Here is a 25,659-nt window from a genome sequence, read left to right as displayed (position 1 = left end):
AAATAAATTAAAAAAAAAAAATAATGACGTACGAAATAAGAACTGCAACAATTTTTTTTTTTTTTAGGCCTTATCACCATTCGCCTTCTTCAGAGACGTTTGACAGCTCATTTGACTTGGATGCGCGCAAAGGCCAATGACACCGAAACTGCACAAAGTATTTTGTTTTTATTTATTCGTTTATTTAATTCGGTTTTCGAACATCTCTGTTTCGTAGTAAAAGAGTGTGGGTGCGAGACTGGCCTGCCTGCTATCCAGACTATTGGTCCCAATTTAATGTATGTTGGTTAGGGTTAGAATCAGAATCGGATGTCAGAAACCTACAAGGGATTTGTCTGGTACAACATACATGACAACAACAAACTATCACTTGAGACATAAAGACATGGCGGTAATTGTCACGAAGCAATAAGGGCTGCTATTAATCTTGCAATAATGGAAGTTTTTTTTTGTCAAATGTGAAAAGGGTGCTACTGTAGCATTTAGAACATTTAGACTGGCTAATAAAGCAATACTCTAGTGCAGGGTAAGGCAACCCGGTTTTCGAACGTCTGTTTTTGTACAAATCGGTTTTCGAATGAAGATTTTGAGATTTTTTTTGCTTTGGTTTTCGAATGAAAATCGGTATTTGAACACCCCAACCAGCTGACCCACTAGAATTTGTTATTGTGCTTTCGAATGCAACCCCAGAAAAACACGGAAACGACGTAACACGTGCAACGGTGCGCGATGCAACCAGTTGACCTGCACACTCCTATGCACGTGGACGTGTCCCGGTAGTGGTACCTTTGAGATAAGTTGTTTTTTGGTGTGGGTACCAAAATGTTCAAAAATATGTCAACAGTACAGGACCCTTTTATACTTTGCAATTTGAGACAAACATTTTCAACAATACAAGTGTGTAGTTATTAGGTCAAGTGTCATGAAATAGATGATTTTTAGTATGTTATTAATGAAAAAATGGCAGCTGGTATAGACCCAACCATTTTTTCACCACAAAACATAATTTTGACGTATATGGCTTTTTGTAACTCCCACCATGAAAATCCTCTCGAGGGATTTGTTTTCGAGAAGAAGCAGGTGGCGTATGGGGCAGAAGTGCCCTCCAGCGGACTCATTTGTTTCTATTAGTTTTACCTCTATGAAGGTAGTTCGTTGTTCCTTCGTGTTAGTCAAAATGCTGGCTTTTTGCATTGCTGGATATTGCTTGAACACTTGGGAGAATGGATTTACCCTTCATAAGTTTTTTAAGAGAGCCTTTTAGTCGTGAAAAATGGATTGCACAGGTGCGAAGGACGAGAGATTATTATTTATTAAAACCTTGTGCCGCACATTAACATTTTTGTTGCAGTACATATGTAATTAACATTCACTTGGAGAATCATCTGCTGGAGGTGCGAATGGTGTAACTGAGGTTTTTATCTTTGACAAAAACATGGTGTTGTCTTTGTTTTTCCTTCTGCTTTAAAATTCCCCTATACAAAGACATAATCCCGTCAACACAATTGCTAAACTCGACAGCTCGTACCATATTGTCGTTGTCTGTGCAAGTTCTTCCTCCTCATAACCACGAGCACCATTGCTTTCGGCGGAGGGAGCCTCACCATACAGAGGCACGCTTCTGAGGCCGTAGCGCTTTTGAAAATTTTCAAACCTAACATTGCTTGCGGAAAAGCCTCATCCTTGAGGGAGTGAATCGCTCCTTGCAGCTTGAGGTTTGTCAGCATTTTCTTCAGCCTCTTCATCATCGTCACCGGGTCGTTTTTCGCAATCCGCGATCCACAAAGCTAACGCAGCTTCTATTCGAACAATTGTCTGATTTCATGGGGTCACCACACATTTTTCTTCTTTATTAAAAATGATTGAAGTGGTTAGGGTTCCCTGTGAATTCATTCATGCCATAATGCCGCATCACAAAAGCGTAACTTCTGCCATTTTTGATCATTTCCAAAAGTTTTACTTTTTCGCTGATCGTCATCTTCCTCTTCTTCCTCTTTTTCTTGGAGACTTTGGAGGTAGCTTTTGCATCAGCACAGTGGTTTGGGGGTATTGTGAACAGGAGAGATGATCATGGAGACAGTCAAGAGCATAGAAAATGGCGGAAAGGAACGACAGGGAAAGCGTGGAACACAAGTTGCTGGGTGAGGCCTTGATGATGTGCAGCCAATCAGCTCATGAGATAAATCCACACAGGCTCTCATTGGTGGATGTCGCGCTGGGGACCAATCACGTGCCTTGTATCAATGTGTTTTCCCGCAATATGCCACAATGGCTGTATTTTTCCAATGTTTTTTTTTTTTTTATGGGGGGGGCAGCAAAACACTGAACCCGCAAAAACTGAAGGGTGCAGAAGTGAACGAACCCTGGATATAAGAATAATTGTTCCTGGGGTAATGGGACTACAGACTGAAAACAAAAAAAATGGCAGTATGTTAGAGTTGAATTCTAAGTTATTTGTTTTTGTTTGCGTTGCTTGGGACCACTTACCCAAGGAAAGTAGTTGGAAGAGCTGGTGGCCTGGAAGTGGAGGGTCTGACAGGATTTAGTCTACTTATGTCCTAGTTTTAGTAGCGTGCAAGCCCGCGAGGGTCGGGGGGTGCCGACAATCCTTTCAGCAGTTTTGATTGCCCGTTGCAGTCTGCGTTTGTCCTTTTTTGTGGTAGCACCAAACAAAACTGTGTTGGAGGTACCCATACTGATTCAAATACCACTGTTTACAACTGCCTTGTTTCCATAAGAGCCGTGCGAAGCACATCTTCTCCTGGGTCTTTTTTAGGATGGAGTTGATGTTGATCTCCCACTTAAAGGAAGACTCTCCGCAAAATTCATATGTACAATAAACCCTCCGATGTGAAGTAACATTATTATTACATATATTTTGGACATTCTTTTTAAAAAATTTAAATAAATACCATTTTTTTAATCCAAGCAAAATCTGGATATGTGCCATCTTTCACAGCTAGACCTGGAAGAAACATCCTTGACCCCTGCCCCTGACGTCGCCAGTGCTTAGCATTACAGACCTTTCGTTCTAACTAAGCCAAGATGTCAACAAATTCTGCACCAAACTGCAACAAAACTGAGAAAACTCATCCAAATTTGTCCTTCTTTAACCTCCTGTGGGGTCAACCTGACAGGATAAAGCTGTGGCTGTCACAGTTGAGACTCATTCATCAGCCGGGGAAATTTGCATGCAACTAATTATTACTGGTTATTACCCACTTAGTTATAGCCTCTCGTGCTAAGCAACAACATACTTTATGAGACAGCATGGTGGTGCAGCTGTTCAATCCCGGACCTCCCTGTGTGGAGTTTGCATGTTTTCCCCGTGTCTGCGTGTGTGTAACCTGCCTCCTGCCCGTTGACAGCTGGAATAGGCTCCAGCAGTCCCGTGACCCTCGTGTGGCTAAGTGGCTAAGAAAATGGATTTATGGATATATATGTAATCACTTTAGGGAAGTCCCAATTTATTATTTTTTTTAAATTTTATATTCTCGATAGTCCTATGCCGTGCTCAGAAAAAAAGTTAGCATTTTTTAACTTTGGACATAGCCCAGAGCATTCATATAGCTCACATAGCATTCACATAGGATTCCAAGACCGTTAAAGTGGGCCTGTCATGAAATGGATGATTTTTGGTATATTATTAATGAAAAACCCACAGCCAATATGGTCCCATGTGTTTTTTCACCACAAAACATGATTTTGACGTATACACCTTTTTGTAACTCCCGGCATGAAAATCCTTTCAGGAATTTGTTTTAGAGAAGAAGCAGGAAGTGATGTAAAGGACAGCGACGCCCCCTCGTGGCCAACAATGTCTCACTCAGCTTTGTCTTGATGGTATTCATCGCGTTCTGCGGTGGCTGTGAACAACCCTCTGAAAGGAGCACAACTTGCTCCATTATATGCCACCACGGCACCGAAAATCAGCCACACCGGCTGAGGCGCCGCGTTTGGCGGTAACAGCTTCTGCGAAGGCTGCGTGTCGGGCTTTGCGACAGGGGCGGGTCTGAAGAACCCAGCCGAAAATCCGTTACTCAGTCGCGTGCGTGCATAAAGCGCCCCAACTCGACTATGTTGCTCAGTACTACGGAGTCTGTGAGCCCCCCCCTCTGTCATAAGCCAGACCGGCTGGCTGCGATGAGCCGCGATTGCTCATCTCCGACGCGGAAGTAGATCGGACGGTGATGCGGTTTGGCAGTGATCACATATCATCTTAATATGGCTCGGAACAATAGTGTAATATTGCCCTGAGGGCTCGAAACATTGGTGTAATATTGCCCCGGTAACTTCACTCGGTTGTGTGGTGTTGTCCTTTTCGAAAAGAGCTTCAGTGTCAGAAGCGGCGTCCAAAAAATCCGAATATCTCTTGTTCGGCTTCCATAGTAGCAGTATCGGGCACTACGCGTTTTCAACGGCGGAAGTGACGATGACGTCAAGGACAGAGGATGCGAATAATTTGGCGACCACTTGGATGTCAAGGGACACTCAATTGCACAACTTTGTGCATGGATGACACGCTCTCCGCTCACTTTTTTTTTTTCGTATCGACATTGAAGTGAATACTGTTATATGTATTTTTCATTACAATATCTATTTTAGAATGTTTATAGGGATGACAGTCCCACTTTAAAAATGTGTACTCACGGATTTTCTGCTGTATGCACAAGTTAGGCGACAAAGAGAACACGAACACCAGTCTTTTTTTAAACGAGCCTGTCTGGAACATTTCCGAGGTCCGTATTATGCCCCTCCATCACGCCCCCTCTCCTTCATGTCAAGCTCCACCTGTGTCTATTGTGGCTCAAATGCTTGAACATTATACATTATTTTTGTTTGGTTTGTTCAATGGTGGGAGTAGTAATAACACGGAGCATTGACTCACTGTTATACTCGCTCTATTGGCTCTTAGCACACACTTCCTAGCCCGTATTTACGGTGATGCGCGGGTGCACTCCACCCCCAACCGCTGCCGCTGGTCGATTGTGAGAGGCTAGCTGCTTGAAAAGTAGATCTTGGGGTAAAAAAAAAAAAAAAATAAAGTTTTTCCCCCCTCTGTATATTCTCTACAACTAAAGCAACTCCTCAGAAAAGCAGTCCATATAATGGGATTATTGTTTGTAGTCAGTGCCACGCGCCCTCTTCATCACGTCAAGTTCCACCTTTGTGTAATGTGGCTCAAACGCACATTCTTGAACATTGTACATTATGCTATTTTTGTTTTGTTTGTTTGTCATTATTTTTCATAAAAATGGGCCACAAAATGCCAGATATTAGAAGTTCTCTGTTCGGTGAAACGTATCCACGAGCAATGAACCAGAACAGCAAGCACTGGGGGCGTGGCAAACTCTGATTGGCTGTCAGTTTTCCAGTCAGGCTCATTGGAATGTCTGAGCGAAAGATGAATTTCGATAATACTTTTCCAATTTAGAGATGTTTCTTGGTGAAATCTGTGGATAACTGTGGCATTAAAAGAAACACTGTACCCTCATCTACTAACTTTTAATGTGTTCTCCCATTCCTATTAGTTTGGACAAAGTGTTATTTTAAGGTCCTGTGAGACTAATTCTGAGGAACTTGAATATCTTGACAGTTGACACAGTACAGTTGGACAGCATGAGGGACAGCTGTGGTGAAGGATGCCCCTTGAAGTCCACAATCATCAATGCAGTCTGGAGCGCGTTTATCTCCAGGTTGTGTTGGTCACATCACAGCTCCAACGTCTCCCCTTCCTCTCGATACACAGACTTGTCACTATCTTTGATGAGGCCGATGACTGTGGTGTCATCTGCAAACTTCAGGAGTTTGACAACAGTCTCCCCAATGTGTCCTGGGTACTCCTGGGGTCTCTTTCCGGTGGGACATGCTCAGAACACCTCGCCAGGGAGGCATCCAAATCAGATGCCCCAGCCACCTCATCTGGCTCCTCTCAATGCAGAGGTGTAGCGGCTCGACACTGAGCCCCTCCCGGATGACCGAGCTTCTCACCCTATCTCTAAGGGAGAGCCCGGACACCCTGCAGAGAAAACTCATTTCGGCTGCTTGTATCTGGGATCTTGTTCTTTGAGTAATGACCCACAGCTCGTGGCCATAGGTGAGGGAAGGAACATAAATTTACTGGTAAATTGAGAGCTTTCCCTTTCGACTTAGCTCCCTCTTCACCACAACGGATACAAACGGATACAAAGTCCACATCACTGCAGACGCTGCACCGATCCATATGTCGATCTCCCGCTCCATTCTTCCCTCACTCCTGAACAAAACCCCAAGATACTTGAACTCCTCCACTTGAGATAGAATCTCATCCCTGACCCAGAGAGTGCACGCCACTCTTTTCCAACTGAGGACCATTGTCTCAGATTTGGAGGTGCTAATTCTCATCCCAGCTACTTCACACTCGGGTGAAAACTACTCCAGTGAGCTGGAACTGGAAACCCTGTACCCCTCGGCTGCGCCTAGAGATTCTGTCCATAAAAGTTCTGAACAAAATCGTTGATTAAGGGCAGCCTAGACAGAATCCAACTCTCACTGGAAAGAACTCCGACTTATTGCTGGAAATGCGGACCAAACTCTAACAGCGATCGTACAAGGACTGAACAGTCCGTATCAGTGGGTTTGGTACCCCATACTCCCAAAGAACCTCCCACAAGACTCCCTGAGGGACACGGTCGAACGCCTTCTCCAGGTCCACAAAACACATGTAGACTGATTGGGCGAACTCCCATGCACTCTCGAGGATCTTACTGAGGTTGTGGAGCTGGTCCACTGTACCTCTTCAGGATTGATAGTTTCCTTGAGGGTTACCCATCCAACTTTCAACATTTGGAATTTCTGCAGATCAAAAAGAGGATGGCAAAATTAGGAATTAGTTTGTTCTTAAAATGAAACTCAACAACATTGTCCATACTTAATCATAGCAGTTCTGCAGAAGGAGAAGGGTCTTCCGTCACCTTCTGTTCAAGGACAATGGAGTCAGACAGATATTTTATCTGTACAATGTCGATGTCCTCTTCTTGTGCTCCCTAATAGTCTTGATGCCTGACTGTGTCCCTTATCTTGGGAAGCAGCAAGAGCATTTTTTTTTTTGGAACCCTGAACAACAACACACGCACAATGCAAAAGCACAAATATGACAAAAAGATCTCAAGATGAGTTATTCGTAGACATTTGGCTTACTTGGTTCTTACATTGGCCAACTCTCTTTGGAGGAATGGGAGAGGCTCATGTTTGGTGGTGGGGTGGCTCGAGGTTGATGATAGATGTCTTGGTTTTGAATGTCTTAGGGTTCTTCATGGTGACAGTGAACTACCTGTTCCACTACATAGAACAGTATGTATAAAACAGAATATCATAGTAACCAAGTTTTTTATTGTGCTCTTTGGACCAGATTTCTTCTTATAAAGTGCTTTAAACAGAACATGTATTGACTTTGATGGACTTGCAGGGCAATTACAGGGCTGGCATCACTTTCCAAATCCTCCATTTCAGGAGGTTTTTGAAGCTGTAAAGAAAATAAACCATGACCTGCAATATCACATCACTGAAAAGTTGATAGATATAGTCATGACATCCATTCATTGAATTCCTGGACTCTTTGAAAAATTTTAATTTTCATGAAAAATTAACAATTCTGATTTCACCTTGCACAACTGGGGAAAAATAACTTACTGGTCACTTTTACTATATCCATCTTATTCTGCCCCAAGGACGTTGGACGGCGTACCATAACCACTTATGTTAGCTGAAAAAACAAAAGGTAATTTGGATTAATCATAAATGTAATCGGCACAGCTGGCACCCTTAATTGACGGAATATATATTGTCAATGGTGGAGGCCAGTGTTTGAGGATATTTAAAATATATTTGGTTGAGTAGGAAGATTTCATCTCCTAAAACTGCTTACCACTCTCAAGATGAACATATTCTTTCTTCGGAGGATTTGCCAGGGTAGCTTTGTGTGCAAAATAGGTCAATATATTAATGTAAGTACCAAATTTTTCATTACACATGTTCTAGTTCAGTTTATTTCAGGATGTACCCTTCATCCTCCCCATTGACAGCTGGGATAGGGTCCATGACCCTCGTGAGGATAAGCGGCTAAGAAAATGGATGGATGGAATTGTAAAAAAAAAAACATCATTGGAAAGAGCTTTGAAAATCCCTTAAAATCTGACTAAAATTATCTCAATAGCTCAAATAACAAAAGGTTATGACCATTTAAAGATTGGGAATATGGGCTAATAATGGTATTGGTAAAACAATGGAAAAGAACAAAAAGTTGTGACCTTTCCGGTTAATTAGGATCTTCAATATGTCATGACTTTTTTGTTTCTGAACGAATTTTCATGAAATTTCAGTAATGATAACTTGTCAATTACCATTTGCACTTATTTGCATTACAATTGCATATAATTGCAAACAAAACAACAAATCCGGCAATTTTACCGAATTTGCAATGCGACCAACATTTTTGAGAAAAAAAAAAAGCGTTAAAAAATTGGTGTGAGCGGTCATATCACCTTCATATTTCACTTATGCATCTACAAATAAAACATACTTACACAAACTTACCGACAGGTTTTGATCGAGGTTTTAAATTGAGAAAAGTTTCAAATTTGAAGTACTACAACTTCTCTAGCGATTTGTTGTACACACACATCGTACGTAGTTTCTCATACAAACACAATGAACGGGCAGTTTGTTGTGCCACAAGGTATCGTGCTATAGCTAGCTAGCTACCTAGCTGCACATTCAAGGTTCGTGACCGAAGAACAAAAGAAACTAAGCAAGAAAGCCGCCCTAAGGCGAACATGCCGGATTCACCGCTTTCTCGTGCGTTCCCCAAACCACTCACGACAGACGCTTCAGGTGGTGTGGGGAAAACGTTAATTTATTGTCTTCACAACAGGAAAAATAAAACAACAGCTTGCAAATCCATATGTGCACACGCAGAGTTCTTCTTGTCGTTCAGTCAACTGCATCAGCATACAACTCACCGCCACCTGCTGGCAGGCGAAACATGCAAACCTATCCCCAGAGAACAGTTGGAAAGGTTACCTCTGGAAACTTTTTTAATACTCGAACTTAAAAAGAACATGTCATCTGTTTATTTTAGTTGGTCATGTTGGTACTCAAGATGTAATGGGGGGGGGAAGTCAAGTTGAGTGGTTTTCATAACCTGGATCTTTAAAACTGTGGAATGATTCAAATCTGGATTTGGTCAGATGACTTGTCCTTGGTTTCTTGGCCAATTGGTTGATAGTGATTGAAGGTTTGTGAAACGTTGTGCCCTCTTCAACACATTGACAGCAGGTTTCCGATTTTTCAAGATGTAGGCTTTATAATAGTGGCTACATGACTTGCCCTATTTTGAAATGTCCATAGTCATGACAGTATTTATATATTGTCACAAATACTTGATGCATTTTATTATGCAACTTTAGCATGTGTATTAACTCTGATGTTGCTTGAAAATTGTTCTACAGATATTTTCTGTTCTGTTTCTATAGAAATTTGAGACCAAACAATGCCATTTTCTGTTCTTCAAAGCTTTCTATAGAATTTCAAGAAACATTTTGTTCTATAGAAATTGTGTAGAAAGTCACAGCCAAAGTTCTACAGAACAAGTTTTATACCAATTCAATAGAATTCTATACATTTCGATAGAATTTCTATAGAAAATTTTTAGCAGGGCTGCCTCAGAGAACTTAGACTCAGCTTCCTCATGGGAAGGCGTGTTGCTGGAATTGAGGAGCTCTCCAAAGTATTCTCCCCAACAACTCACAACATCCCAAGTTGAGGTCAGCAGTGTCCCATCCCTGCTTTACACAGTGTTGACGGTGCACTGCTTCCCCCTCCTGAGACACCAGACGGTGGACCAGAATTTCCTCGAAGCCGTCTTGAAGTCGTTCTCCATGGCCTCACCGAATTCCTCCCATGCCCGGGTTTTTGCCTAATGACCACCGAAGCTGCATTCCGCTTAGCCAGCCAGTACCTATCTGCTGCCTCGGGAATCCCACAGGCCAAAAAACCCAATAGGGTTCCTTCTTCAGCTAGACACCATCCCTCACTGTTGGTGTCCACCAACGTGTGAGGGGTTGCCACCACGACGGGCACCGACCACCTTACGCCCACAGCTCCGGTCACCCACCTCAGCAATGGAGGTGCGGAACATCAATGTCCCCCGCTTCCCCCAGAACATGAGCAAAGTTCTTTTGGAGGTGCGAGTTGAAATTAAAAACTAGGACCTTTTTGCCATGGGTGATCCTACCAGGGGTGTGAAGCCACAGACAACTTGGCTCCTAGGACACACAAACCTCTCCACCACGATAAGGGGACTGCTCTTGGAGGGGGCCCCTCTGCAATGTTAATTTCTTTAAAGTGGAATTCCAGTGCTTTGCGTGAACCATGTATCGAATAGGTCATGTAATATGTACTCAATTTTGACAATATGATGTTAAATCCTCTCTCATTTAATAGTGTTTTGAGAAGATTATTATCAAAGCTCGACTCGCTCCTCAGACTCCACGTCATTCCTCTCCGATGAACCTTCCGCGGCTGCCGGCTCAAAGCTCCGGGAGCCTTTGTTGCCGAGTGTCGGTTCACAGCCTCCGCCGGACGCCGTAGCTCGGCTCGCTCGTCGGACTCCGCATCATTCCTGTCCAATGAACCATCCACGGCTGCCGACCCGGAGCTCCGGGGGCCTTTGTTTACGCACTTACGTCCCCCTGTAGCCCTCAGAGTAGTCAGACTCCGGCGTCATTCCGCCCGGAGAACCATCCGAATATTCAACATTATTTACAGCCACAGGTTCAAATCTGTTTGGAAGTATTCCTCCGTCTTTCTGATCAAACGATACTGTTATTTCTTCATCAGATGAGGAAAAATCTGAGAAATTAGTGCTGGGCATAATGTAATCGAGCCTTTGGTGAGCACCTTACATGTCACAGCCGCGCACGAAAGTCTTGTGACTCACGAAAATGGCAGCACCCCTGAAAATTCGATAAGTGTTGATAATAATCGTCTCAAAACACTATTAAATGAGAGAAGATTTTGTCAAAATAGAGGACATATTACATGATATATTGGATACATTGTTCATGCAAAGCACTGGAATTCTGGTTTAATTAGCTAGTTTCTAGTGCAATTGTTTAGAGCCCTATCCCCACTATGATATGCGACCTCTTTAGCCTGGCGAAATTGCTTCATTTTGGCAGTTAACCACGTTTTGCTATTAGTGGGGTGAAAAGTTTTTGTTGGTACACACATCTCCTCACAGAAACTGTACTATACAATGTAGTAGCATCCATATATATATATATATATATATATATATATATAGGTCAGGGGTTCCTAGACTTTTTTTACCCCAAGATCTACTTTTCAAGCAGCCAAGCCTCTCGCCGTCTACCGACCGGGGCGGGGGCCTTTGCCATGACTGCCATGGAGAAAGCAAAAGAGAGACCATAAATAGGAGGCCAGCTTGCTAGAACGTGCCTTTATGTGCGTGCGATCGACGTATCTTCCACACCGGAATCAAGCGACGAGATGGATGATTGGCTACGTCTGTTTTCTTTTTTTTTTTTTTTTTTTTGTGGTACACCGTCACAAGATCGACACATTGAGCACCCCTAGTCTAGGCTATTATCTGGATTTTCAACGACACTCCAGTCTGTCAGTCAAAACAGCAAAACAGCTTTGAAGTTCTATTTTTGCCTCATTTATTTTACTGAATACTTCACACATTTAGGTACTTGCCTGTAAATATGTATTAAATAAATTAAGCAGTGGGGAAAGGAGTTTAGGGAATTTTTTTTTTTTTTTTTTTTTTTTTTTTTTACTGTGGCATAGCTCTGGTTTGAAGTGTCACTTTCCCCTGGTCGGCAGTCTATGTGCTGCTTGTATTTCTGGAGTTCTTTGTTGAGTTAAGCCTTTTTCAAGTATCAGAGAATAATGAGGAGTGAGTCGGAGTGTTTTTCACGTGTACTTTTTCGCCGAGCTTGAACAGTGCCATGTTAATGCTATCTTGAGGCAAAATATAGACACCAACAAGGATGAAAGAGGCAAACTCTCGCGGTGTGTAGAGTTATTTACATTTCAAGAACAGTAACTTTCAGAGCTCGTTGCAGTGTCTCGTGATTTGTGAGATGTCCATGCACCATTTTTCATTGATTTGGAAGCATATCCCACTGCCTTTTGTTTTCCCATACAACTCTGCGCCACGGTCCACCCGGTGAAGTTCAAAGCGAGGGCGCATAACAGCTCTGTTGGGAAAGTGTTCGCAAGGCCACGTCTTAGTGAAACACACGGTGGACGTCCGAAGTCTTTGGTGGTCTTGATGAAACTCCTCCAATTTGTCGGAAAGGGAGTGTAGATTCTTGAGATGACTTGAGGGTAACGTCAATCTGTGACCCCTTTTGAGAACCCTCACTGGGAACCCAGTATGCCTCCCCCTGCTACGTCCCCACCCATTCCGTGTGCCAAAGACCACAGACGCTGTAACAGTCGCTGTTTGGGTGAGTAACTCGTTGAGTCTCAGCGAGTCTTGAAAGTTGAAAAAAAGTCCGGGGTAGACTCCCTAATGGTTAGCAAGTCTTGCCTTGTGTATGTGAGTCCGGAGATGAACGAAAAACACTAAAACATTGTACATAAAACAAGAATGATTTTTCAGTTCCCAAACATGAGTATATGCGGCAAAGAAAATGGATGGATGGATGAATCTTTGCTAAAAACAAAGTTATAAAGTCTGACTAATAAATATTGCGTCTTGGAAGTGTATTCAATTAAATATAGGTTCAACATGGATTGCAAATCATTATGTTCTGTTTTTATTTAACACAGTGTCTCAACTTCATTGGAAAGGTTAGTTTTGGAATACAAAATGGATTTGTATTTTCAGAGAAATTGTTCAGTCCTGACGGTCCATTTAATTCAATATCTTGTTGTATCGGGGTCCGTTTTTTTTCGAGGTTCCACTGTATTAATGTTGTGTTTCAGATTAGATTGTTTCCTTTTTGTTTGTTATTTAACAGGTCAAAGTATGAGGCTTGTTTTTGTCTCTTCACTAGATCTCCTTTGAATTGGCTGAGTACACTGCTAATGTGGATGGTGTGGGAACGCTTCGTCTTTTGGATGCTATAAAGACATGTGGTTTGACCAACACCGTCAAGTTTTATCAGGCCTCCACTAGCGAGTTGTACGGAAAAGTCCAGGAAATCCCACAGTCGGAAACTACACCCTTTTACCCTCGCTCACCCTATGGTAATGTATTCATATAGATTGTAGATTCAGGTTTTGCAAGTCATCAGATGATTCACTATGGCCTTGTTCAGACATAAAAAAATGCGTCCTCTACTGTATGTGTGGAGAGAGAGAGAGAGAGAGAGAGGAGAGAGAGAGAGAGAGAGAGAGAGAGAGAGAGAGAGAGAGAGAGAGAGAGAGAGAGATTGAGAGAGATTGAGAGAGATTGAGAGAGATTGAGAGAGATTGAGAGAGATTGAGATTGAGATTGAGGGACATTGAGTACGCAGGCAACTTTGTTGCTCTCTACATAACCTGAGGCCAAATGTCTGACTGAAGACTAAAGTGGTGCTCTCTGAAACAAAGGCACCTTTATATCCAGACTACTCAGCACTCATTTTCAGCACGTAGATGCATGCAGTGATGCACACAGGCAATACACGTGCGCAAGCAGTTCAGTTTCATGTTCTTCGTTGTGTAAATGCCCTACTCTGTCACACTTTCCCCTTCTGTTAACACTGTATCCAAGGCTCCATTTGAGGCAGATATCATGAGGTCTGCTCGTCAATTAGTTAAATCTCAAAAGGGGATAATGTGGCTATGGAGAACTTACATCACTTCCAGTGTACACAACAGCATGGTGTCTGTTGCCAATACCCAGGCAAGTCAAATATTTGCCTCATTTACTGTAATGTGGGATAGGGGATGAATAAAGCATTAGTAGATACCAATCTAACCTGTTGAAAACTAATTGTTTGTGCGATATTTACCAGTGGTGAAAACGGTTTCTGTAACTCCACATTGTAATATTATATTGCATTATTCCAAGAAAAGCCTTTAGAGTTGTCACCTAGTTTTGCAACCCTATAAGTATTTGCTAATCTACAAAATAGACAGCTGAAGTTGTGACGCACAAGCACCAAGCATTCACTGGTGCCAATGGACATTAAAAGATCATTGGACACTCTTTGCCAACTCCATCAACCCATGAAAATTGATTAAAAATGGTCTTTCTTTTCTAGCGATGTAAGGGTATTGAAGGTAACTTATTCAACTGGCTCTACAAAGCTTTAATGCTTTTTGACAAAAATGCCTCAAGCAGCGGATAGCATCAGTAAAGTATGGGCATGGGTGGAAGGGCAAAGTCCATTGAAACTGCTTGTACAGTGAAAAAAAATATTTGAACACCCTGCTATATTGCAAGTACTCCCACTTAGAAATCATGGAGGGGTCTGAAATTTTCATCCTAGCTACATGTCCAGTGTGAGAGGGATAACCTAAAAAGAAAAATCCAGAAATCACAATGTATGATTTTTTTTAAATGATTTATTTGTGTGATACAGCTGCAAATAAGTATTTGAACAACTGTTTTATCATCTAGAATTCTGACCCTCAAAGACCTGTGAGTCCGCCTTTTCTGGGCTGTCGCTGAGAAACACAGTTTTTTAGCTCCCTCCAAAGATTTACTATTGGATTTAGGTCTGGAGACTGGCTAGGCCACGCAAACAAACCTTGATTTGCTTCTTACGGAGCCACTCCTTGGTTTTCCTGGCTGTGTACTTCGGGTCATTGTCATGTTGAAAGACCCAGCCACGACCCATCTTCAATGCTCTAACTGAGGGAAAGAATTTGTTCCCCAAAATCTCACAATATATGGCCGTGGTCATCCTCGCCTTAATACAGTGCAATCATCCTGTCCCATTTGCAGAAAAACACCCCCAAAGCATGTTTCACAGTAGGGATGGTGTTCTTGGGATGGAACTCATCATTCGTCTTCCTCCAAACATGGTTCGTGGAATTACGACCAAAAACTTCCATTTTGGTCTCATCTGACCACAAAACCTTCTCCCATGATTCCTCTGTATCATCCAAATGGTCATGAGCAAACTTAAGACGGGCCTTGACATGTGCTGGTTTAAAGCAGGGGAACCTTCCATGCCATGTAAGATTTCAAACCATGACGTCTTAGTGTATTACCAACAGTCACCCTGGAAACGGTGCTCATTGATCAAGTTCTATCGTGTAGTCCTGGGCTGATTCCTCACCTTTCTAAGGATCATTGAGACCCCACGAGGTGATATTTTCCATAGGGCTACACGCCGATTTACCGTCATGTTTAGCTTCTTCCATTTTCAAATGATTGCTCCAACAGTGGACCTTTTTTCATCAAGCTGCTTGGCAATTTCTCCGCAGCCCTTTCTGGCCGCGTGGAGTTGTAAAATTTTGTCTCTGGTGTCTTTGGACAGCTCTTTGCACTTGGCAATGTTACAAGTTTGAGTCTAATTGATTGTATGGGGTGAACAGGTGTCTTTATGCAGCTAACAACCTCACACAGGTGCATCTGATTCAGGATAATACATGGAGTGGAGGTGCACTTTTAAAAGCGGACTAATAGGTCTTTGAGGGTCAGAATTCTATCTGATAGACAGGTATTCAACAACTTTTTTCCAGCTGTATCACACAAATCGTTAAAAAATCATACATTGTGATTTCTAGATTTTTGTTTTTAGATGATCTCTCTCACAGTGGACATGCACCTATGATGAAAAATTCAGACCCTCCATGATTTCTAAGGGGGAGAACTTGCAATATAGCAGGTTGTTCAAATACTTATTTTCTTCACCGTATGTTGATCACCATCAGTTGAATAAGGTCCACATGGCTACTGAAATGGGCCAAAATAGTTTACCCCATCCCTTTTTGCACCATATCACAAATCAATTATGATAAATAAATAATGGTTGTTTTTTCTCTCTTTATCTTCTGTTTCTCTGTCACTATTAATCATGAAGGCGCTGCGAAATTGTATGCCTACTGGATTGTGGTAAACTTCAGAGAAGCCTACAACATGTTTGCTGTCAATGGGATCCTCTTTAACCACGAGAGTCCAAGGAGAGGTGAGACCACGCTTTCTCATACTCTGCTTACTAAACCAAAGCTTGTTTGGGGAAATTGTGAAAATCAAAGTATTTGTAATGTATTTCATTTTTTTTAATACTTGTGGGACATAAAACAGTTTTGAATACAATTTTTGAATACAATTTTTTCAATACAGTTTGCGCATACAAACACAGCGATCCCAACTGCCTGGACTGTACATATCTTTGCATTACCTGGGGGGGGGGGAGAAACAAAACCTTACTACTCCTCTACACTTCACTTCAAGATATAATCTGCAATTTTTGGTGCCCCCAACTGCTGTAATTCAACATTACAAGAATGTGGTGTTGTATGTTCATTGACAACATTCCATTGTGCATCAACAGTGAATACGGTGTTCATGCTCAACAGGGTGTAACCTCATGGTTGAAGCCATTGTTTGTCCCCTAATGCAACATCTTGTTGGTGAAACTGTGTATGCAGGATGAAACAATCATTCACAAAAATAGATATGCCAGACAAAAAAAAACGTTTTAACTGTCGACGTTATGTTGACTTTTATCAGGTTGGTGCAGTCATAGCTCAGTTTATAAGGGATTGGAAAATGGAAAACTGGCAACTAGTTGTGGGAAAGATCCCAGTCTTATAACGTTTCAACATAACAATGACCTGAAGCACACAACCAGGAAAACCAAGTAGTGGTTCCGTAAGAAGCATATCAAGGTTCTGGCATAGCCTAGCAAGTCTCCAGAGCTAAACTCAATAGAAAATCTTTGGAGGGAGCTGAAACTGTGTTTCTCAGCAACAGCCCAGAACCCTGTCTGATCTAGAGAAGATCTGTGTTGAGGATTGGGCCAAAATCCCTCCTGCAGTGTGTGCAAACCTGGTGAACAACTATAGGAAACATTTGATCTCTTTGATTGCAAACAAAGGCTAATGTACCAAATATTAACATTGGTTTTGTCAGGTGTTCAAATACTTATTTGCAGCTGTATCACACAAATATATCGCTAAAAAAATCATACATTGTGATTTCTGGATTTTCTTTTTAGATTATCTTTCTGACAGTGCACATGCACCCACGATGAAAATTTCAGACCCCTCCATGATTTCTAAGTGGGAGAACTTGCAATATAGCAGAGTGTTCAAAAACGTATTTTCTTCACAGTAGCTCATGACAGGTGAGGTGCCCTAAAGCAAAGCATTGTCCCCACCATCCCAGCTGAAGTGGTATAGGACACTTTCCACGTCACTTTCACTGTATGTCTCCTTGGATGCTTTCATATTTGTGATATGCCTCAATGCATGGTGTGCCGTTCAAACTATACTGTCGAATGGGTGCCAAACAAATTTTTGTCGAGGGTCACATTGTAGTTATAGTTTCCCTCAGAGGGCCATTATGACTGTGAAACCCTAAAAATATTTAAATGCCTGATCATATATACTTCAATTTATGAACTCTTTTTGGAATCAGAAATCAAGGGTAATGAGTTTTTCAACAATTTTTCATGTTTGGTAATTCAAAAATGCTCGTTATGTCACATTTTCATTTATGGAATATGACAATTTGAAATTTTGGTCCAGATTTTCCCAAGATCCATGGAAGTTGACAAACTAGATTTGCCTTTGCAGGCCACATAAAATCATGTGGTGGGCCAGATATGGCCCCCGAGCCTTGATTTTGACACCTATCCTGTAGAGCGTAATTTGAATTTCACTTTGAAGGACAATAATTTGTATCAGAAATTAAAACATGAATTTGAAATGAAGAATGCACACACAAAAACAGTAAAAGATGCATCACGGTATTTGTTTTTCTTTGATGGACCAATTATCGTTATCATTCTGTTGTACACAGTGGACATGCACTTACGATGAAAATTTCAGACCCCTCCATGATTTCTAAGTGGGAGAACTTGCAATATAGCAGGGTGTTCAAATACCTAGTTTCTCCACTGTACTTCCTTGAGAACAATTACTGTACTACTTTCTGATATAGACAAGGCTTTCGTAGGATCTCTTTGAAATCTTATGGTGTTTCAGAAAGAGCCCAAAAATCATGAATAAGTGTTTTTCAGCAAGTTATTTTACATATTTAGATATTATTTTTATTAATAACTTAATTTACAACCTACTACCGTAATTTCCGGCCAATAAGCCTTGACTTTTTTCACACGCTTTCAACCCTGCGGTCTATGCGGTGATGTGCCTAATTTGTGCATTCTTCTAACGGTTTCAACGGGGCACTCAAGCAGTAAAGGTAGAAGTGAGATCGGTGGAATATATGTGCCAAGGAAGTGACTTTTACCAGTATTTTTTTTAACTGGCCCTGTTAGCGCTTTGCTAGCGTTAGCCCTGTGCTAGTGTGTAGCTGCTGTGTTACTGCCGCGGCTGTTTTTTTTACCGGAATATATTTTTTTTCTTACGAGCCTGTTTGTGCTACCGTGTTGTTGCTATCACAATGTATGATTTTTTTTTTAACATTTTATATATGTGATACAACTGAAAATTAGTATTTAAACACCAGTCTAACAGCTAGAATTATGACCCTCAAAGACCTGTTACTCCGCCTTTAAAAGTCCACCTCCACTCCATGTATTAACCTGAATCAGATGCAACTGTGTGAGGTTGTTAGCTGCATAAAGACACCTGCCCACCCCATACAATCAGTGAGACTCAAACTTGTAACATTGCCAAGACCAAAGAGCTGTCCAAAGACACCTGAGACAAAATTGTACAACTTTACACGGTTGGAAAGGGCTATGGAGAAATTGCCAAGCAGGTTGGTGAAAAAAGGTCCACTGTTGGAGCAATCATGAGAAAATCGAAGAAGCTAAACATGACGGTGAATCTCAATCGGAGTGGAGCCCCATGCAAGATATCACCTCGTGGGGTCTCAATGATCCTGAGAAAGGACCAGGCCAACACAACAGCACTTGGTCAACGACCTGAAAAGAGCTGGGACCACCGTTTCCAAGGTACATGTACAGATGATAGCATTTTTAAAATGATCCCCAGTCACTCATCCACAAAAACATGTGAAGTAATCTTTTTCCATGTAAGCCCATCTCCTGCATCTTCCTTTCTCTCACTCACTTGCCTCTGGACATGTCCAAACAATCAAAGTCTGCTCTCTCGAACCTTGTCTCCAAAATATCTAACTTTGGCTGTCTCTCTAATGAGCTGATTTCTAATCCTATCCAACCTGCTCACTCCTTGAGAGACTCTCAAAATCTTCATTTCTGCCACCTCAAGCTCTGCTTTCTGTTGTCTCTTCAGTTCCATCCATACATGGTTGGCCTCACCACTGTTTTATAAACTTTGCCCTTCATTCTAGCAGAAACTCTTTTGTCACATAACATATCAGACACCTTCCGCCAGCTGTTCCAACCCGCTTGGACCCATTTCTTCACTTCCCTACCCCGCTCAACATTGCTCTGGATTTTTGACCCCAAGTATTTGAAGTGGTCCACCCTCATTATCTCTTCTCCCTGGACCCTCACTCTTCCTCCTCCACACATGTCATTCACGCACATATACAGTGAAGAAAATAAGGATTTGAACACTGCTATATTGCAAGTTCTCCCACTTAGAAATCATGGAGGGGTCTGAAATTTTCATCGTAGGTGCATGTCCGTATTGAGAGAGATAATCTAAAAAGAAAGATCCAGAAATCACAATGTATTATTTTTTTTTTCAAGAATTTATTTGTGTGATACAGCTGCACTGTACGATTTATTTGTGCAATACACATCCATATACAGCTGAAAAATGGGTATTTGAACACCTAGAATTCTGACCCTCAAAAACCTGTTCGTCCGCCTTTAAAAGTTCACCTTCACTCCATGTATTATCCTGAATCGGATGCACCTGTGTGAGGTTGCTAGCTCCACAAATCCCCATACAATCAGTAAGACTCACGTTTGTAACATGGCCAAGACCAAAGAGCTTTCCAAAGACACCAGAGACAAAATTGTACAACTCCACACAGCTGGAAAAGGCTACGGAGAAATTTCCAAGCAGCTTGGTGAAAAAAATGTCCACTGCTGGAGCAATCATTAGAAAATGGAAAAAGCTAAACATGATTGTCAATCTAAATCGGTGTGGAGCCCCATACAAGATATCACCTCGTGGGGTCTCAATAATCCTTAGAAAGGTGAGAAATCAGCCCAGAACTACACGACAGGACTTGGTCAATGACCTGAAAAGAGCTGGGACCACCATATCCAAGGTGACTGTTGGTAAGGCACTAAGATGTCATGGTTTGAAATCATGCATGGAACGGAAGGTTCCCCTGCTTAAACCAGCACATGTCAAGGCTCGTCTTAATTTTGCCAATGACCATTTGGATGATACAGAGGAGTCATGGGTGAATCTTTTGTGGTCAGATGAGACCAAAATTGAACTTTTTGGTCATAATTCCACTAACTATGTTTGGTGGAAGACGAATGATGAGTTCCATCCCAAGAACACCATCCCTATTGTGAAGCATGGGCATGGTAGCATCCTGCTTTGGTTTTTTTTTTTTTTTTCCTGCAACTGGGCCAGGACGACTGCACTGTATTAAAGAGAGAATCACTGCGGCCATGTATTGTGAGACTTTGGGGAACAACTTCTTTCCCTCAGAGTGTTGAAGATGAGTCGTGGCTGGGTCTTTCAACATGACATGGCGTGGCCTAGCTAGTCTTCAGACCTAAACCAAATAGAAAATCTTTGGAGGGAGCTGAAACGCAGAGTTTCTCAGCAAGAGCCCAGAAACCTGTCTAATCTAGAGAAGATCTGTGTGGCCCAACAAAATCCCTCCTGCAGTCTGTGCTTTCCTGGTGAACAATTACAGGAAATGTTTGACCTCTGTAATTGCCAACAAAGGCTACTTATTTGTGTGATACAGCTGCAAATACCTATTTGAACACCTATCGACCAGGTAGAATTCTGACCCTCAAAGACCTGTTCGTCCGCCTTTAAAAGTCCACCTCCACGCCATGTATTATCCTGAATCAGATGCACTTGTGTGATGCTGCATCTGTCCACTCCATACAATTAGTTAGACTCAAACTTGAAACATGGCCAAGACCAAAGAGCTGTCCAAAGACACCAGAGACAAAATTGTACAACTCCACACAGCTGGAAAGGGGTACGGCGAAATTGCCAAGCAGCTTGGTGGAAAAAGGTCCACTGTTGGAGCAATCATTAGAAAATGGAAAAAGCTTAACATGATGGTCAAGCTCAATTGAAGTAGAGCTCCATGCAAGATATCACCTCGTGGGGTCTCAATGATCCTTAGAAAGGTGAGGAATCATCCCAGGAGTACATGACAGGATGTGGTCAGTGACCTGAAAAGAGCTGGGACTACCGTTTCCAAGGTGACTGTTGGTAATACACTAAGATGTCATGGTTTGAAATCACGCATGGCATGGAAGATTCCCCTGCTTAAACCAGCACACGTCAAGGCCCATCTTAAGTTTGCTAATTACCATTTAGATGATACAGAGCAGTCATGGGAGAAGGTTTTATGGTCAGATTAGACCAAAATGGAATTTTCTGGTCATAATCCCACTAACTGTGTTTGGAGGAAGACATGATGAGTTCCATCCCAAGAACACCATCCCTACTGTGAAGCATTGGGGTGGTAACATCGTGTGCTTCGGGGGTGTTTTTCTGCACATGGGACAGGATGACTCCTCTGTATTAAGGAGAGGATGACCGTGGCCACATATTGTGAGATTTTTGGGAACAACCTCTTTCCCTCAGTTAGAGCATTTAAGATGGGTCATGGCTGGGTCCTTTAACGTGACAATGACCTGAAGCACACCCCCAGACAAACCAAGGAGCGGCACCGTAAGAAGCATATCAAGGTTCTGGCGTGGCCTAGCCAGTCTCCAGACCTAAACCCAAGAGAAAATCTTTGGAGGGAACTGAAACTCCGTGTTTCTCAGTGACAGCCCAAAAAAGGCTGGATTTTTCTTTTTAGATTATCTCTCTCACAGTGGACATGCACCTACGATGAAAATTTCAGACCCCTCCATGATTTCTAAGTGGGAGAACTTGCAAACTTGAACTTGTAATCCCCGTGTGCTTCTATAGCCGCTCTTGTAGCTCACCCAATGTTCCTGCCTCTTCCACCCTATGAGGCATAGCCGCTAACCACATTATACATAACACACTCAATTACGAGTTTCAGCCTCATCACTCGATCTGATAGTCTTTTCACCTCCAAGACATTCTTAGCCAGTTTTTCCTTTAAAGTAACCTCTACTCCATTTCACTTCCCATCTAATCTATGGTAAAGTCATTTAAACTCTGCCCCTAAACTTCTATCCAAACTACCTCTCCACCTGCTCGCTTGGCTGCACATTCTCTCAATGTTTCTCCTCATCCTCATGTCAATCAACTCCTGGGCTTTTCCTCATAGTCCCAACATTCATGTCCCTACACACAGTTGTAGGCTCTGTGCATTCCTCTTCTTCTGCCAAAGAATCCACTTTCCTCCTCTTCTTTGTCTTCGACCCACAGTAGCTGAATTTCCACCGATGCCCTGCAAGTTAACGGTGCCAGGCGTGGGCGTTGTTAACTCGGGCCATGACCAATCCGGTAAAGGATTCTTTTGATGAACGCTCATATTTGTTTGGCAAAGTTTTAGGCCAGATGCCCTTCCTGACGCATCCCTCTGCATTGATCTGGGCTCGGGACCGGCCTACAGATTTCACTGGTTTCTGCCACCATAGGGCTATATTTTAACTTGTACTTTGAGAATTGGTTTTAAAAGGTTCCGTTTATCATCGCCATTTGTTATATATAAAAAAAAATTTGAATTGTTTACCAGGTTTTTTTTTTATCAACTTGTTCTCAAGGAAGTATGTTGAAAAGATAAATCTTGGCTGCTTGACAAGCTTTGTATGTCAGGGATGTGCACATAGTTGCCTGACTTACTGGATGTAGTAAAGTCTTCACTGCAATTGTATGTATAAGTGCACAACTGGTGATTTTTTTTTGTTTTTTTTTTGTTCAATTTGTACCTATTTGTTGCTAAAGGCAATACTGTAAGATGAGTTTGAAATAACGTATTTTGGGACCATAGTCTGTGGTATTTTGTCATTTAAACTATTAATATTGGCAGTCATAAAATTAAAAGCAAATCACTGTAGTTCTCAGTGACTAACTCGTGATTACTGAATAACTAATGTTAGGAGGGAAACCAATTGTCATTGAGTTAGTATATCATTGCCAAAGTCAACGCTGCTTTTAACGGACTCAAACTTACATACATAAACACACAAAACTGCTCCACGCCCACAATCTTTGGCTTCCTCATTTTATTTTCATTGACATTTATCACAAAAAGGCAGATTTCATTAAAGTGTAAAGATGGAACTCAATACATTACTTTTTTTTCTTTTTAGTTGGCAATGGATGGAATCTCCCCGAGAGGGGTTGCGTCAGGAAGGGCATCCGCCATAAAAACTGTGCCAAACAAATATGAGCGTTGATCTGAGATGTCACACTGTGGCAACCCCTAACGGGACAAGCCGAAAGAAACTTACTTACTAGTTGGGAATTGATGGATTGCTCAGTCAAAACAAAAAGGGTGGGGGGGGTGCCTATACCAAGTATTAGGCCAATACTGCCCTTATTTCAAGGTATTACATACTCGTGAATACCACTAACATAAGTCACTGACACCTAAGGCCAAAAAAAAATGAGTAAATCACCCTTGCCAGTAGTTGCAGCTCCAGTGCAGCAGTTTGACATATTTGTGAATCATCATGTACTTCAGAAAGAAAGAAAACTCTTCGTTAACAGTTATGTTATTGTTTTAATTGATATTGTATGTATTAAAAGTAATAGTGATATTAGTGAGTCCTCAAGAGTGAATACTTAATCGGTTTCGGTCTGAAAAATATTGAACATCCCAAATTAAAACCTGTGATGACCTTATACCCAGGCCCCAAATACTGTAGGCTGAACTGATAAATGATCTTCCACTCCTTCATATACCATGCCTACCTTTCGTGCATGTGCCAAGATCTGAATAGTTTCTGTCTTCTCTCATATCTTTTGTGTTGTCAGCATCCATTATTTTTCCTGGGTTGCCACAGCAACCCAGATTCTTGTTGAGTGAGTACTTATTGTCAACAGTGTAGAGCTGCTCAGAGCAATGATGGTACTCTTGGCTCCAAGCTTCTTTTAGGCCACCTCACAAGCCTAAATAAACACAAAAACCCAAAGTGCCTTCTGGAACTTTATTTTCAGTTTTGTAATATAGTAGTCACTGGTTCAAGGGAGCATTTTGGTCTTGATAAGATATAATATCCCCCACATTTAGTTTGGTCACCCTGTGTGGAGGTATTTGTACATCAGGCTTTCTTAATCAATTTTATTGTCTTATATACAGTGGGAAAAGCAACAGAATACTAGCGGGCGAAAAGATGCCTGAAGAATGGAGGAAAAGTGTTCTAGTTCCCATTTTTAAGAACAAAGGGGATGTTCAGAGCTGTGGGAACTATAGAGGAATAAAGTTGATGAGCCACACAATGAAGTTATGGGAAAGAGTAGTGGAGGCTAGACTCAGGACAGAAGTAAGTATCTGGGAGCAACAGTATGGTTTCATGCCTAGAAAGAGTACCACAGATGCATTATTTGCCTTGAGGATGCTCGTGGAAAAGTACAGAGAAGGTCAGAAGGAGCTACATTGTGTCTTTGTGGATCTAGAGAAAGCCTATGACAAAGTACCAAGAGAGGAACTGTGGTACTGCATGCGTAAGTCTGGTGTGGCAGAGAAGTATGTTAAAATAGTACAGGACATGTATGATGGCAGCAGAACAATGGTGAGGTGTGCCTTAGGTGTGACAGAGGAATTTAAGGTGGAGGTGGGACTGCATCAGGGATCAGCTCTGAGCCCCTTCCTGTTTGCAGTGGTAATGGATAGGCTGACAGATGAGGTTAGACTGGAATCCCCTTGGACCATGATGTTCGCAGATGATATTGTGATATGCAGTGAAAGCAGGGAGCATGCAGAGGAACAATTAGAAAGATGGAGACATGCACTGGAAAGGAGAGGAATGAAGATTAGCCGAAGTAAAACAGAATATATGTGCGTGAATGAGAAAAGTGGAGGGGGAAGAGTGAGGCTACAGGGAGAAGAGATAGCGAGGGTGGATGACTTCAAATACTTGGGGTCAACAATACAGAGCAATGGAGAGTGTGGTCAGGAAGTGAAGAAACGGGTCCAAGCAGGTTGGAACAGCTGGCGAAAGGTGTTTGGTGTGTTATGTGACAGAAGAGTGTCTGCTAGGATGAAGGGCAAAGTTTACAAAACAGTGGTGAGGCCGGCCATGATGTACGGATTAGAGACAGTGGCACTGAAGAAACAACAGGAAGCTGAACTGGAGGTGGCAGAAATGAAGATGTTGAGGTTCTCGCTCGGAGTGACCAGGTTGGATAGGATTAGAAATGAGCTCATTAGAGGGACAGCCAAAGCTGGATGTTTTGGAGACAAGATTCGAGAGAGCAGACTTCGATGGTTTGGACATGTTCAGA

At 42.1% G+C, this 25,659-nt stretch overlaps 1 protein-coding gene across 6 annotated transcripts in view; it reads left to right on the top strand.

Annotated features, from left to right (window-relative positions):
• The window catches only part of gmds (GDP-mannose 4,6-dehydratase), a 262,351-nt gene that overhangs the window by 70,036 nt on the left and 166,656 nt on the right, over window positions 1-25,659 (top strand). For all 6 annotated transcript variants that reach the window (XR_009795595.1, XM_061824038.1, XM_061824039.1 and 3 more), the window contains 2 exons: window positions 13,071-13,263; window positions 16,035-16,139. Coding sequence is in view for 5 of the 6 variants with exons in the window: in XM_061824038.1 (XP_061680022.1) it covers window positions 13,071-13,263; window positions 16,035-16,139 (298 nt within the window). In the remaining variant the exon portion in view is untranslated. The remainder of the gene's footprint in view (window positions 1-13,070; window positions 13,264-16,034; window positions 16,140-25,659) is intronic.

Source organism: Syngnathoides biaculeatus, chromosome 7 (genome assembly GCF_019802595.1).
Source record: "Syngnathoides biaculeatus isolate LvHL_M chromosome 7, ASM1980259v1, whole genome shotgun sequence".
Taxonomy (NCBI): Eukaryota; Metazoa; Chordata; class Actinopteri; order Syngnathiformes; family Syngnathidae; genus Syngnathoides; species Syngnathoides biaculeatus.
The sequence above is the reverse complement of the archived record's forward strand: the minus strand, read 5'-3'. Positions and strand labels throughout refer to the sequence as shown.